The following is a 15298-nucleotide window of genomic DNA, read 5'->3' as shown; positions in this document are numbered from 1 at the left end:
AAATAACGATACTGGCGGCAGCATGGATGGACCGAGAAATCATCCTATGAAGTGAGTAAGTCAGAGAGAAAATGACAAATATCGTGGGATGTCATGTACAAATGCATTGATACATTCACACCAGTGAACTAATTTACACAACAGCAGCAGACTCATCAACGGAGAAAACCAAACTATGCTTACCAAAACAAAGTTAGAAGGGAGGGATAAATTAAGAGTTTAGGAGGAAAATGTTAATATACACAGTAATATATATCAAGTGGATAAGGAAAAAGTACCTACTGCATAGAATAGGGAACTCTACTGAACAAATTGTAATAACCTGTATGAGGGAAAAGAAAAAAACAAAAACATTTATCTTTTTCTCAATACCTGACCCTTCCAGAATCTGGCTTCTCCAGCTGGCTCCCCTGTGTACATGAGAGCTTACTGTGAACATATCCCCTTTGATCCCAGGCCCCTGTCCTATGAACCCCGACACCCAGATTGTTGATTATAAGTAGAGAAATTCAATTCACAGTGACAACGAGCTATTACTAGGAAACAGAATGGCCATCATGAAAAAGTCTAGAAAAAGAAACTGTTGACCAAATGTGAAAATGGGATTTGAACTACCAAATCCCTTGTTGTTCCTGGGATTGCCAATTGGTAAGAACCACCATGGAGAACAGGATGGAAGTTCCAAAAGAAGCTAAAAACACAGTTATCGCACAATCTGGAAATCTCACTCCTGGATCAATGTCCAGAGAACATCATCCTCGGGATAGACACATACACGCTGACGTTCATTGCAGTACTATTTACAGTCGTCTGGAGATGCAAGTAATTAAAATGTCCATGGACAGATGGATAGAGATGTGGTACATATATGGAAGAGAATTCTACTAAGCCAGAAAACAGGATGCAGTAATGTCATTCGTAGCAACAGAAATGGAGATAATCATATGAAGTGATGTAACTCATAGAAGGACAAACGCTCTATGATGTGATCGATAGGTAGAAACTAAAAATGGAAAGAAATGAAGTATGTTTCACAAATGAAACACACAGATATAGGAAACAAACTTATTCTAACCAAAAAGGAAAGGTGGAAGCCAGGGATGCATTGGAGGATGGAGCTGAAACATACACACGAACAGAAATGAAACAGATAATCGACAAGGATCTATTGTATAGCACAGGAACCTAGACACAACACAGTAATAACCTACATGAAAAAAGTACTTGACAATGAATACAGGTATGTCTACATACAATTCAACGTACAGTTAAACACAACAGTATACATGCACGATACTGCCTAAAAATCCATTTTACAAAAGTGGAATGCCTAGGACACTCCCCTCTCAAGCTTTGGGGTCCTGGGCTGGATCACATTCCTGGAGCCTGAGCAGCCCTGGTTCCCAAGTCTAGACTATCACGGGGCTGCGGGAGCTGTGAACAATGTGCCAGTAAATGGTCCCTCTGGGACGTGCAGTGCCTGCTCCACTGCGGACTGGGTGTAATGTCTGGAACCAGGTAGGACAGCTAAACCAAGGCAAGTGCACTTCAAGGATGGTGGGATGGGGGACCCTGGAGTCCCGAAGACCTGAGAGGGAATCACCTGGTACTCAGGTCTCCTGGTGTCAGGGTTCCAACCTCTGGCCTCCTTCCTTAGAGTCGCCCCAAAGTCAGAAGGACCACAGCACCCGTAGCAGAGCTTTCGCAGGGTTTGGAATTTCTCCAGTGGGGTGAATGATAGGGGTAAGAAGTAATGGGATGCGTGGCCTTGGTTCTTTGTTCCGGCACACTGGGCTCTCATTTATAAGCCAGGAGGACTTTCACCAGGGCTCTGCTGACTCCAGTAAGCAGAGTGAATATAAGAAATAACAACTTAAAGTGGTCCATTTTCAAGGATAGCTAGCTCTGAGTGATAGCTTGCTGATTTACAGTCCCATGGCTTACAAAGTGGGAAAATCTAGGTAAACAAAGAGAGAGCAGAATGCTTAGGGTTTTCAAGCAGGCTCATTCTATTGGTGAATTCAAAATATAAGAACAAGTGCACAGGAAAGGGGAAAACAAGATGTTAAAGGAGGGCCAGCCCATAAAAAGGAAGTGGATGAACCTAGGAGACATTTGGGAAGATTGTTCACCCTGCAGTACTCAGCCAATGAGGAACTGGGGAAGGGACTTGCATGCTAGAATGTAAAAATGCTTCCTGTAACTGCCAGGGGTGTGCCTGCCTACCAGACACCCAATCTTGCAAGACTATCATTAAAGCCTGGCTTTCTGGCGCACCTCCGGTCTCCAAGTCCATTCTCTGAGTTTGGGCAGTCAGTTTAGTCGCTCAGTCGTGTCCGACTCTTTGTGACCCCATGCACTGCAGCACACCAGGCTTCCCTGAGCATCACCAACTTCCAGAGTTTACTCAAACTCATTCCCATTGACTTGGTGATGCCATCCAACTATCTCATCCTCTGTCATCCCCTTTTCCTCCTGCCTTCAATCTTTCCCAGCATCAGGGTCTTTTCCAATGAGTCAGTTCTTCGCATCAGGTGGCCAAAGTATTAGAGTTTCAGCTTCAGCATCAGTTCTTCCAATGAATATTCAGGACTGGTTTCTTTTAGGATTGACTGGTTGGATCCCCTTGCAGTCCAAGGGACTCTCAAGAGTCTTCTCCAGTTCAGTTCAGTTCAGTTCAGTTGCTCAGTTGTGTCCAACTCTTTGCAACCCCATGAATCGCAGCACGCCAGGCCTCCCTGTCCATCACCAACTCCCGGAGTTCACCCAGACTCACGTCCATCGAGTCAGTGATGCCATCCAGCCATCTCACCCTCTGTCGTCCGTCCCCTTCTCCTCCTGCCCCCAATCCCTCCCAGCATCAGTCTTTTCCAATGAGTCAACTCTTCGAATGAGGTGGCCAAAGTACTGGAGTTTCAGCTTTAGCATCATTCCTTCCAAAGAAATCCCAGGGCTGATATCCTTCTCCAGTACCACAGTTCAAAAGCATCAATTATTCAGCGCTCAGCTTTCCTTATACTCCAACTCTCACATCCATACATGACTACTGGAAAAACCATAGCTTTGACTACATGGACCTTAGTCGGCAAAGTAATGTCTCTGCTTTCTAATATGCTGTCTAGGTTGGTCTTTTGAAAAGACCCTGATGCTGGGAAAGATTGACGGCGGGAGGAGAAGGGGACAACAAAGGATGAGATGGTTGGATGGCATCACCCGCTCAATGGACATGAGTTTGGGTAAACTCCAGCAGTTGGTGATGGATAGGGAGGCCTGCAGTGCTGCGGTTCATGGGGTTGCAAAGAGTTAGACACGACTGAGTGACTGAAATGAACCGAACTAGGTTGGTCATAACTTTTCTGCCAAGGAGCAAGTGTCTTAATTTCATGGCTGCAGTCACCATCTGCATTGATTTTGGAGCTCAAAAAAATAAAGTCAGTCACTGTTTCCATTGTTTCCCCATCTATTTGCCATGAAGTGATGGGACCAGTGCCACGATCTTAGTTTTCTGGATGCTGAGTTTCAAGCCAACTTTTTCACTCTCCTCTTTCACTTTCATCAAGAGGCTCTTTAGTTCTTCTTTGCTTTCTGCCATAAGTATGGTGTTATCTGCATATCTGAGGTTATTGATTTCTCCTGGCAATCTTGACTCAGTTTGTGTTTCATCCAGTCCAGCATTTCTCATGATGTACTCTGCATATAAGTTAAATAACAGGGTTACAATATACAGCCTTGACGTACTCCTTTCCCAATTTGGAACCAGTCTGTTTTTCTATGTCCAGTTCTAACTGTTGCTTCTTGACCTGCATACAGATTTCTCAGGAGGCAGGTCAGGTGGTCTGGTATTCCCATCTCTTGAAGAATTTTCCACAGTTTATCGTGATCCACACAGTCAAAGGCTTTGGCATAGTGAATAAAGAAGAAGCAGATTTTTTTTGGAACTCTCTCACTTTTTTGATGATCCGACGGATGTTGGCAATTTGATCTCTGGTTCCTCTGCCTTTTCTAAATCCAGCTTGAACATCTGGAAGTTCACAGTTCACGTATTGCTGAAGCCTGGCTTGGAGAATTTTAAGCATTACTTTGCTAGAGTGTGAGATGAGTGCAATTGTGCAGTAGTTTGAGCATTCTTTGGCATTGCCTTTCTTTGGGATTGGAATGAAAACTGACCTTTTCCAGTCCTGTGGCCACTGCTGAGTTTTCCAAATTTTGTGGGAATGGGTGAATTTAACTTAGATGACCATTATATCTACTACTGTGGGCAAGGATCCCTTAGAAGAAATGGAGTAGCCATTATAGTCAACAAAAGAGTCGGAAATGCAGTACTTGGATGCAATCTCAAAAATGACAGAATGATCTCTGTTCAACTATCATCTCTTCAAATATTTTTTCAGGTCCTTTCTCTCTCTCTTCTCCTTCTGGGACCTGTATAATGTGAATGTTGTCCCATAGTTCCCTTAGGCTGTCTTCATTTCTTTTTTTATTCTATTTTCTATATTCTGTTCTGTGGCAGTAATTTCCACCATTCTGTACTTCAGGTCATTGATCTGTTCTTCTACCTTAGTTATTCTGCTGTTGATGCCTTCTAGTTTATATCCATCTCTTTTTGCTTGTACTTTAGTTCTTCTGGGTCGTTGATAAATATTTCTTGCAAATTCTCCAGTTTTCCTGAGATCCTGGATCACCATCAGTATCATTATTCTGAATTATTTTGCTGGAAGGTTGCCTATCTCCACTTAATTTACTTGTTTTTCTGGGGTTTTACCTTGTCCCTTCATCTGGGACATAACTCTGGTTTTTCATCCTGATTAGCTTTCTATAATGTGGCTTTAGTTCTAGCTATGGGATTATGGTTCTTCTTTCTTCTGCCCTCTAAGGAGGAGGCTGAGAGGTTTATGTAAGCTTCTCGATGGGAGGGACAGTTCAGTTAAGTCACTCAGTCATGTCTAACTCTTTGTGACCTCATGGACTGCAGCAGCCAGGCTTCCCTGCCCATCACCAACTCCTGGAATTTGCTCAAACTCATGTTCATTGAGTCAGTGCTGCCATCCAACCATCTCATCCTCTGTCATTCCCTTGTCCTCTTGCCTTCACTCTTCCCCAGCAACAGGGTCTTTTCTAATGAGTCAGTTCTTCGCATTAGGTGGCCACAGGATTGGCGCTTCAGCGTCAGTCCCTCCACTGAATATTCAGGACTGATTCCCTTTAGGATTGACTGGTTTGATCTCCTTGCATCAAATGGGGAGGCACTGATGGTTGGAAAAAAATAGGTCTTGGTCTGGTGGGCAGGGCCTTGCTCATTAAAGCTTTAATCCAGTTATCTGATGATAGGTGGGGTTGTTTAGCCTGAAATGACCCAGCCCTGGGTCTACAGGTCTATGGTAGGGTTAATGATGACATCCGAGAAGGCTTACACCAAGGGAGACCTTGCAGGACTGCTGCTGCCAGTGCCCCCATCCCTGTATCATCAAAATTGCCAATTAATGAAAAACCTCTCATCACTTTTTAAATCGAGATGTGTATCAGAATTACCTTGAAATTTTTTGAAAAATATAAACGTCCAGGTATTGTTTTTTTCCTCCAAAGCTCCAAATATGTTTCTAATGAGCAGCCACGCCTAAAATCAACTTGACTATATGATGATCTTTTACTTTTATCTAGTTTATCTTACTTTTACTATTTCATATTCAGTGCTATTTCATTTAGTCTATATTTTCCAATTTTTCCATCCCTTTTTTTGGGATGTTCTTTCTCAAGCCTTTATCAAGTGTGGCAGAAAAGCTTTTGTATTTTATATATATATAAATAGTATGTATAACATATATATTTTAGAAAACTTGTGGAATTTTGCCAAACTAAAAAATGTATGACATTTTGATTCCATTTATTTCATTTAGGAAGAATAAAATGCTAGATTTCTAGTTAAAAAGATACGCAACAAAGGTTTACAAAGATATAACACTTAGAACTATAGTCAGTATCTTATAATAAACTAGATTGGAAAATAATCTGAAAAATAATATATGCACATGTATAACTGAATCACCTTGTGGTACCCCTGAAACTATATAGCTGTAAGTCAACTACACTTCAATAAAATATATATGTTAAAAGAATAACTTCAACCATCCAGCTGTACACTTCAAACAAACATCACAACGTAAATCAACTACACTGGAGTGGGGTGCCATTTCCTTCTCCAATGCATGAAAGTGAAAAGTGAGAGTGAAGTCGCTCAGTCGTGTCTGACTCTTAGCGACCCCATGGACTGCAGCCTACCAGGTTCCTCTATCCATGGGATTCTCCAGGCAAAAGTACTGGAGTGGGGTGCCATTGCCTTCTCCGAAATCAACTACATTCCAGTATAAACAGAAACACACAGATTTAGAAAACAAACTAATCCTAAATGAAAAAGACAGACTGAAGCAAGGATGTATTGGAGTCTCAAATAAACACATACCCACTCATACAAATAAAACAGATAATCAACAAGGACCTACTGTAAAGCACAGGGAGCTAGAGTCAACACAGTAATAACTTACATGAAAAAAGTATCTGAAAATGAGTACATGCCTATCTACATTAAACTCAATCATCCAGTTCTACACTTCGCACAAACACCACATGTATATCAACTATACTCCAATATGACCTAAAAAGTAATTTAAAAAGAAAATGAAATGCCTACTCCATTCCCCTCAAGCTTCAAGAGCCCAGGCTGTTTCACATTTCTGGAGCCTGAGCTGCCTTGGTTCCCAAGTTTGGACTATCACAGGGCTGAGGGAGCTGCTGAAGCATGTGCCAGCAAATGACATTTACAGGACCCTTAGGCTTGTAGTGCCCGGTCCCCGGTGAACAGGATGACAAGGTCAGGAGCAAGGCAGGACCACTCACAGCTAAACCTAGGCAAGTGCACTCAAGGATGGTGGGATGTTGGACCCTCGAGACCCAAACCTGTGAAGGAGGCACCTGGTCTGCAGGTCTCCTGCTGCTGGGGTTCCCACCTCCACCCTCCTTCCTTAGGGTTACCCCAACTTTGGACCACAGCATACCAGCAAGCTTTTGCATGCTTGGGATGTCTCCAATGGGGTGAGGATGGAGGTGGAGGATGTAATGGGGCACCAGGCCTTGGCTGTTCTGGCACATGGGGCTCTCATTTATAAGTCAGAAGCAGCACTTTCACCAAGGCTCTGTTTATCCTAGCAAGCCCTGTGGAGCCTCAGGAAATCCTGCCTCCTTGTGGTTGCTTATTGAAACTACAATGGGAAAACCACTGCCTAAGGGCACTTCACTTTCAAAATGCCTCTCACATTTTGAAAGACACTTGCCCTGGACAAACGTCCTAGGGTATGTAACTGAAAGAGAATTCACTAAAAGTCAGCATTTCAGAAAGCCACCTTGTAGAAGTAAACTTCATTCACAGTGATTTAAGAAAAGCAGCACAAGGAAAGATGCTAAATGTTGGTTAAAGTAGTGAAATTTATCACAGCACAATGAGGTTTCACTTGGCTGCACAAAGAATGGCCATCATTAAAAATCTAAAAACATAAACTAGTGGAAAAAAATTAGAGAAAATGGAATCCTGCTAAGCTGTTGCCTGGACTTTAAAGTGGTAACCGCCACTATGGAGATGATGGCGGTTCCTTCAGAAAGTCAAATAAAGCTATTATATCAACTAGAAATCCCACTCCTTCCCCTACATCCAGAGAAATCCATACTTGGAATAGAAACACACACTCTGACCAGTAGCTTGGATATGTAAGTAATTAAAATATCCATAGACAGATGGATCAAGAAGATGTGGTATATTTTATGGAAGGGAATATTACTCAGCCAGAAAACAGAAGGAAGAAACGGCATCTGGAGGAACGTAAATGGACTTGGAAATGATCATATGAAGTAAGTCATAGACAGAAAGACAAATAGACTATGATGTGACTAATTGGTGGAATCTAAAAACTGAAAGCAATGAAGTACATTTTCCAAACAGAAACACAATTACAGATTTAGAAAACAAACTTATTCTAACCAAAGGAGAAAGGCAGAAGGCAGGGATCCATTATGACGCTAGAATTAACACATACCCACTAGCAGAAGTGAAACAGGCAATCAACAAGGACCTACCCGATAGCACAGGCACTTCGACTTGACACACTAATAGCCTACGTGGGAAAGTAACCCCAAAACGCACAGGTATGTCTACACATAACTGGGTCAAGCTACTGAACACTTAGACACAGCAGTGCCGATCAACGACAATCCAACAGAATCTAAAAATTAAAGGAAAAAAAAAGAATGCCTACTACATTCCTCTCTGGCTTCAGGTTCCTAGGCTGGCTGACATTCCTGAAGCCTCAGCAGCCTTGGTCCCCAAATGTGGACTGTTAAGGGACTGATGGAGCTGGAAACGAGGTGCCAGCAAATGAGCTCCCCTTGGACCTGTAGTGCCTGGTCCCCTCTGGGTGGAACCACAGTGTCCAGAGCTGGGTCAGACCTCCCACAGCTAAACCAAACATACTGCACCCAAAGCACGGTGAACCCTCTGGGCTGGTAGGGCTTTTGATGATCTGTTCTCTGAGACTCCTGGTGGTCGGGTTTCCACCTCCAGCATTCCTCCTTAGGATCCGCCCATTTAGCGGAAGACAGTGCCCTCCACAGAGCTCTTGTGGAGGCTGGGCTTTATCTGGGTGATGAAGGGTAACAGAGAAAATTAAAGAGACACAAGGGCTTGGTCGTTTTCCTGGCACATGCCTCTCTTGTTTATAACTGTGGAAGATGTTTTTCAGGAAAGCTTTGCTGCCCCAGTATATGGAGTTGAGCATGAAGAATTTCTGACATGTTGTGGTCATTTCCCATACCTATAGCTTGAAAACTGATGCTTACAGGCACATTATATTCCCAAGGCCTTTAGGGCTATAAATGATATCTGCCCTGAACAAATGTTGGTGTGGTAATTGAAGGAGAAATCATAAAAGAGCAGACTTTCAAGAAGCCAATGCAAAGAGGTAAATTTTACACACTGTTTTAAAGAGAAAAGCACATGAAAAGATGCTCAACATCACTTATTAGTATTGAAATGCAAATCTAAACTACTAGGTATTACCTTGCACCAGCCAGAATGACCATTATCAACAAGTCTACAGTGAATACATGCTGGGTAGCACATTAAGCAAAGGGAACCCTCTCAGGCTGTTACTGGAATTTAAATTGGTAACAGCCACTATGGAGAACAGTATGCAGGTTCCTTAACTAACTAAAAAAAAAGCTACCAAATGATCACACAACCCCACTCATGGGCATATATCCAGAGAAAACCATAACTTGAAGACAGACATGTACCCTAACCTTCGCTGCAGCTGTATTTACAATAGTCAGGATGTGCAAGCAACCAAAATGTCCACTGACGGGTGGATAAAAAAGATGTGGTAAATATACACAATGAACTATTACTCAGCCATAAAAAAAGAATGAATGTCAATTGCAGCAACAGGGACGGACCTGGAGATGATCATACTAAGAGAAGTACATCAGATAGAGAAACACAGTGTCCATCACTGAGAGATGGCAACTAGCATTTATACAAATACACTACATGTTCCAAATAGAAACAGACCCACAGACTTAGAAAACAAACTTCTGGTGCCCAAAGGGGAATGGTAAGTGGGAGGGATAATCAGGAGGTTGGGATTGCCAGCACTGTCGCTCAAAGTCTCCTTTGATCACAACAGTCTTGAATCTGGTGCAGTCAACACTAGCTCCTTCTGTAAAGAGGAAACTGATTTTCATAAAACCAAATGAATATCATTCTTTTGATAAGAGAAAAAATAGACCATTTTCATAAGTTAATTTTGAAATTCAGTGTTAGGATATAAAAATAATATACTTTCTTGGGCCCATGAAAGGTTTTGAATAATAAATTTTAAATTTTCTCTTTTTTTAAGGAACATCAAAAATGTGACTTGTAAAATGAATTTTGATCTTAATAACATGGATGCAATAGCTGTTTGAACTGCAAACAATCACCATTTCCTTCATACCTTGGTGCTTCCGTTTCCTGTGACCAACACATGGAACAGGTCTGTAATATAACTGCTAAGCATGTCCTGGTGGTCATTGGTCACTGTCATGTTTGTTAACAACCTCAGTCCAGCCAGTTGCACAGCGGAGTTCAGGGGGCCAGCGATGACATCCTCACAGACTTGACTGACGTATACCTGGCGGTGGGAAAAAGGGGGTCTTCTTAGAATCTCCAAAACTTTCCTATTAAACCGTAACTCTTGCACAGTGGAATCAGGTGATTGTTTAGGATGAGAATGACTCTTTAAGAAAGATGGCATTTCTATCAAGATCTCAAACTTGGGTAACTTTTTTTTAAGTTCCTTAATTAATAGCAGGCACTGAGCATTTTACAGATATACTCACTTCAGCCCTAAGACAACTAATGAGACAGTGGTATTATGGTCATTTTATAGATGGGGACTGTAAACCCTTGAAGTAGCTTGGATTCTCTGCCCAGATGGTGGAGCAATGTCCAGATGCAGAGACCACGCTCTCAACACCAGTGGGGGGCCTCCCAATTCTGTCTACCTTTCTGTGTCTGGGCATGGCAGGATAAGGGGGAAGATCTGTGGGGACATTTTGTACCACAGTCCGTATCTGAACTGTAGGATCTAGGGGCACATCATGTTAGAAGTAAAGAACTAGAGAGGGACACTAAATAGAGCTTTCCTTCAGAGCTCTTTCTTTTATGAGTAAGCAGAGGCAAACTCTATTTGGTCCAAGGTTGTTGTTTATGATGTATATGTAGATGAATTACTCCTTTATAATATTGTAAACCACCACTGGCTGAAAGTAATGCAATGCCGGTCGTATGCCCATGTCACACATGATAGATCTAGGCTAAACCTAGGGGGACAGAGAATTTCCTGAAACTCTATTTTCTATGTCTGGCCATGAGCCTTCCAGCTTGAAAAAATTATGTCTCACAAGTAATAGGTAAACACCTAAGTCTGAACTTCATCAAAGTTCTAATTGGTAAGAAAAATTCCCTAATATAAAATGGTAAGGAATTACCAACTGTCCAGTACTAACTTTAAAAATTTCCAAATGTATTCATGTTACCACAGAAACGAAAATGATGGCAGTGAAGCAAATTGCGTAAGTAAAACAGATTAGATTTTTAATCTGGTTTCAAAATCCAAATGATATTTACAAATCAATCTGTCCTGGGTTACAATTTCATTATGCATCCATCCTTTTAAAAATATGGCACTTCCTTAGCTTATTATAAATCATATATTTTCATAGGATGCTCCTGTCTTTCCAAGCAATTCCTAAAATGTGCTGAGGGTTTACATCCTTATTGGCTCTGAATCTTTTCTTCACTTCAGTTCTGGCAACAAGATTACCAAACAGGCCACCTCAGTTATTCCTGGAGTTTGCTTACCTCACCTTGCTCCTTTCTCTTCCTCAACTCTGGCTGTAGAAATCTTGGACGGTTTTATGAGCCAGCTCGGGCCCTACCTTTTACAGAAACTTCTGAATGAAAACTCTCCTTTCTGTGTATTCAACAATATTTTACTTGTATTTTTCCTTAAAGTATTTCATCATGTTCTGCCTTGAATTACAAATCTTTTTGGACATGCTCTATCTCTCTTTCTAGCTTTCTTACAAGAGTTAATCATGTTCATTTCTAAACTCTGCAACACAGAGCACGAGCTCAATAAAAGTTGAATTAACGTTATTTCCTAACTTATTGTGTCTTTCTGCTGATATTATCTGACTTTGGCCCGGTTCCTTTTTCACACTTGGATTAAACTGAACGTCAAATTCAAAAGTCCACTGCACTTCTTACTGGCTGGTTCCGGTGCCTTCCTCCTCTTATTCTGCATAAAAAATGAGCAGAAGACCTGAAGAGACATTTTCCCAAAGACATACAAATGGTCATAGGTTTACGAAAAGATGGTCAACATCATTAATCATTAGGGAAATGCAAATCAAAACCACAGTGAAATACCACCTCACACTTATTAGAATGGTTATTATCAAAAAGTCAAGAAGTAACAAGTATTGGCAAGAAGAGAAAAAGGAATCCTTGCGTACTGCTGGTGGTTAGTGCGGCCACTATGGAAACCAGTATGGATAATCTTCAAAAAATTAAGAATAGAACTGTCATATGGTCCAGCATCCCACTTTTGGGCATGGATCCAGAGGAAACAAAATCACTCTCTCAAAGCAGTATCTGTGCCACCATGTTCACTGCAGCACGAGTCACAATAGCCAAGACACAGAAATAACCTAAATGTCAACTTACGGACAAATGGATAAGGAAATGTAATCTATATATACAATGGAATACTGTTCACTATAAAAAAAAGAAGGAAATTCTGCTATTTGTGAAAAACGGATGGACTGAGGGCATTATGCTAAGTGAAATAAGTCAGAAAAGACAAAAATCTTATATGTGGAATATGAAAAAGTCAAACTCCTAGAAACAGAGAGTAGCATGTTCAGGTGAAGGAAATGGGGAGATTCTGATCTAAGTATATAAACTTAAAAGTTATAAAATGAATAGGTTCTGGGGTCCAACGTATAGCAAGATAACTATACTTCACAATACTATATTGGATACTTGCATGCTAAGAGTAGATCTCCAATGTTCTCACCACACGCGCACACACAGGTAATTATGAGCTACTGCTATAGTGCATGCATGCTAAGTTGCTTCGGTCATGTCCAGCTCTTGTGACTCTATGGACCACAGACCACCAGGTTCCTCTGTCAATGGGCTTCTCCAGGAAAGAATACTGAAGCGGGTTGCCGTGCCATCCTCCAGGGGATCTTTCCAACCTAGGGACTGAACCCGCATTTGTTATGTCTAGCTGCACTGGCAGGCAGGCTGTTCACCGCCAGCACGACCTGCAAGCCCAACGCTATGCAGTAGTGGTAATCATTTTGCAATATATACATGTATCAAATCATGTTTTATACCTTAAACTTATACAATATTTATGTTGATTATATCTCAATAAAGCCAGAAATAATAAATCTGGCTTTATAATAATAAATACAATAATAAATTCTTGGCTAAAAGCTATAAAGTATGGTCTACTAAAATTTCATTACTTACCTTTTTGTCCTCTCTCATTTATTAGAAAACCTTACCTTTTGTAGTTTAAGGTAACTTACCTTTATCTTGATTTGATTTTCAACATTCACACTCAGGTTATTCAGTGCATTTAAAGCTTTTTCTTTAATACTCTGATTGGGATTGTTAATTTTGCTTCCAACGATTGGAATACCACCCAATTCACGAATAACGATCTAGGAGGAAAAAACAGAACCATGACTTCAATATGCAACCTCCCCTTTATTACATTCTTTGCATCTACAAATACAAATAAAAATTAATGACTCTTTAGAAATAATGTTCCCATATACAACCTCTAATTCCTATTTTTTTAAAAAGTTTACTACCCATAACTCTACAGCTTAAGAAAGTAACTGAAAATAAATTATTAATATATGTAATATTTAAACTATAGCATGGAGATATACAATGAAGATTTGTAGAGCTACTACAGTGATCTCAAAGTAATTTACAAACAAAATAATTTTACTTTGAAATAAGTTATCTCTCTCTTACAGAGCAGTTTGGAAATGCATTAAGATTTAGAACAAAACCAGTGTTTTGCTGAAATGAATACTTTGGAATACTAATCCCTCAAGATGTAAACAGATGTTCCGTTTTTACAAAGGAGATTTGGGACTTCGCTGGTGGTACAGTGGTTAAGAGACCACCTGCCAATGCGGGGGACACAGGCTCAGTCCCTGGTCGGGAAGATTCACATGCCATGGAGCAACTACAGCCGCATGCCACAACTCCTGGGCCCACATGCTGCAACTCCTGACGTCCGCGCGCCTAGAGCCTGTGCTCCTCAACAAGAGGGGCCACTGCAATGAAAAGCCCGTGTTCACAGCAAATAGAGAAAACCCGCGTGCAGCAACGAAGACCAAGTGCAACCAAAAGTCTCATTTAAAAAAGTAGGTTTCATAGATAAGTAAGTTTGAGAAACTCTGGTTATAACAAGAGTAAACATGTCTCTTCACTGTGATGCAATCCTATGGTCATGTGACTGGAATCTCCAAGAGCGGAGTATTGTATGTTGTACTTCTATAAAGTTTATCCAAAAAGAAGATCGTTTTTCAATTGTGGGAGTTGAGGAACTTATTAACATCCTGAAGAACTGAAGTTCCACAAAGTTTGGAAACGATGCCCAAATTTTCAAAGGAAAAATAAGCTGGGGATTTCTCACAGCCAACTGCAACACTAAATATTATGTGCCTTCATCTCAACATTGAAAGAGGCATAATGCTTCATTTCCTACAAGAAAAATAAGCTGAAAATGACTCCTGTCAGGTCAAAACATGCTGTTCTATCAAGAAAAGAGATAAAGAAGCTTTCCCTCTGCAATTTCAGGTTCTTCCTAAGGACCTGTGGTTACTAGGAGACAGTCTTAAAAAAAAACACAAAACTGTACCATAAAAGCAGATGAAAGCACCGTATCTGATGACAAGGGACAGCAACTCCTATTACCCAACAAAGTACGTGTTCACCAGTGGCTTCTCACCCACTCTGACTACAGTTTGTTTCAAAGGAATATAAAACTATGGCATCAGAAATACCCTCGATATAGGCATGCTAATAAGCTAGTCACCGTCTGTTATTTTTGTCTGCCTGGCAGCCCTCTTTCTACAGGGAGAGACACAGCACCTCCTCTGTCCCATACAGTTCCTGCGGGACTGCTGGTCACCTGTGTTCACACCCTCCCTGCTGTTTCTGCCTGCATGTGAGCCAGGACCCGCTAATCATGGCCCAGGCCAGCCCAACAATCGAGCCAAAGGGTTGGTACTTGATACTGGCAGAGTAACTCCACCTTTTAGATCATGAGGCTCAAACAAGAAAGCTTGAGAGGCCAGTGGCTTTCATTCCATCCCTGTGAAGAAAACCTCTTTGTGGCCAGAGAGACAAAAATCATTACACAAAAAGAAGTCGGGGCAAGCAGTCAAAAGACAGTGAGAGAGAGAGAGAGGTCTGATAATGCTTTCTGTAACCTTGATCTCTAGTCACACTTGTATCTCAAACCAAAGCTATCCTTGGACATCCAAGTTAACCGAGCTCAGTATTTTCCCTTTTCATTTTAAAATAACCTAAGTTGAGGTCTGTCACTTATAACAGAGATGTACATAATACACACATATTCCTTATATCTCCCTATAAATCTCTAGAGCTAACCTTGAC

The 15298-nt window shown here is 41.2% G+C and overlaps 1 protein-coding gene across 4 annotated transcripts in view; it reads right to left on the bottom strand.

The window, feature by feature from the left end:
• Positions 1-15298, bottom strand: part of ARMC10 (armadillo repeat containing 10) — a 105807-nt gene that overhangs the window by 62197 nt on the left and 28312 nt on the right. For all 4 annotated transcript variants that reach the window (XM_019958633.2, XM_019958634.2, XM_019958635.2 and 1 more), the window contains exons 3-4: positions 13186-13320; positions 10035-10211 (exon numbers count right to left, since the gene is read on the bottom strand). In XM_019958633.2, coding sequence (XP_019814192.2) covers positions 10035-10211; positions 13186-13320 — 312 coding nt within the window. The remainder of the gene's footprint in view (positions 1-10034; positions 10212-13185; positions 13321-15298) is intronic.

Source organism: Bos indicus, chromosome 4, assembly GCF_029378745.1.
Source record: "Bos indicus isolate NIAB-ARS_2022 breed Sahiwal x Tharparkar chromosome 4, NIAB-ARS_B.indTharparkar_mat_pri_1.0, whole genome shotgun sequence".
Classification (NCBI taxonomy): Eukaryota; Metazoa; Chordata; class Mammalia; order Artiodactyla; family Bovidae; genus Bos; species Bos indicus.
This window is presented reverse-complemented; position numbering and strand designations above follow the sequence as displayed.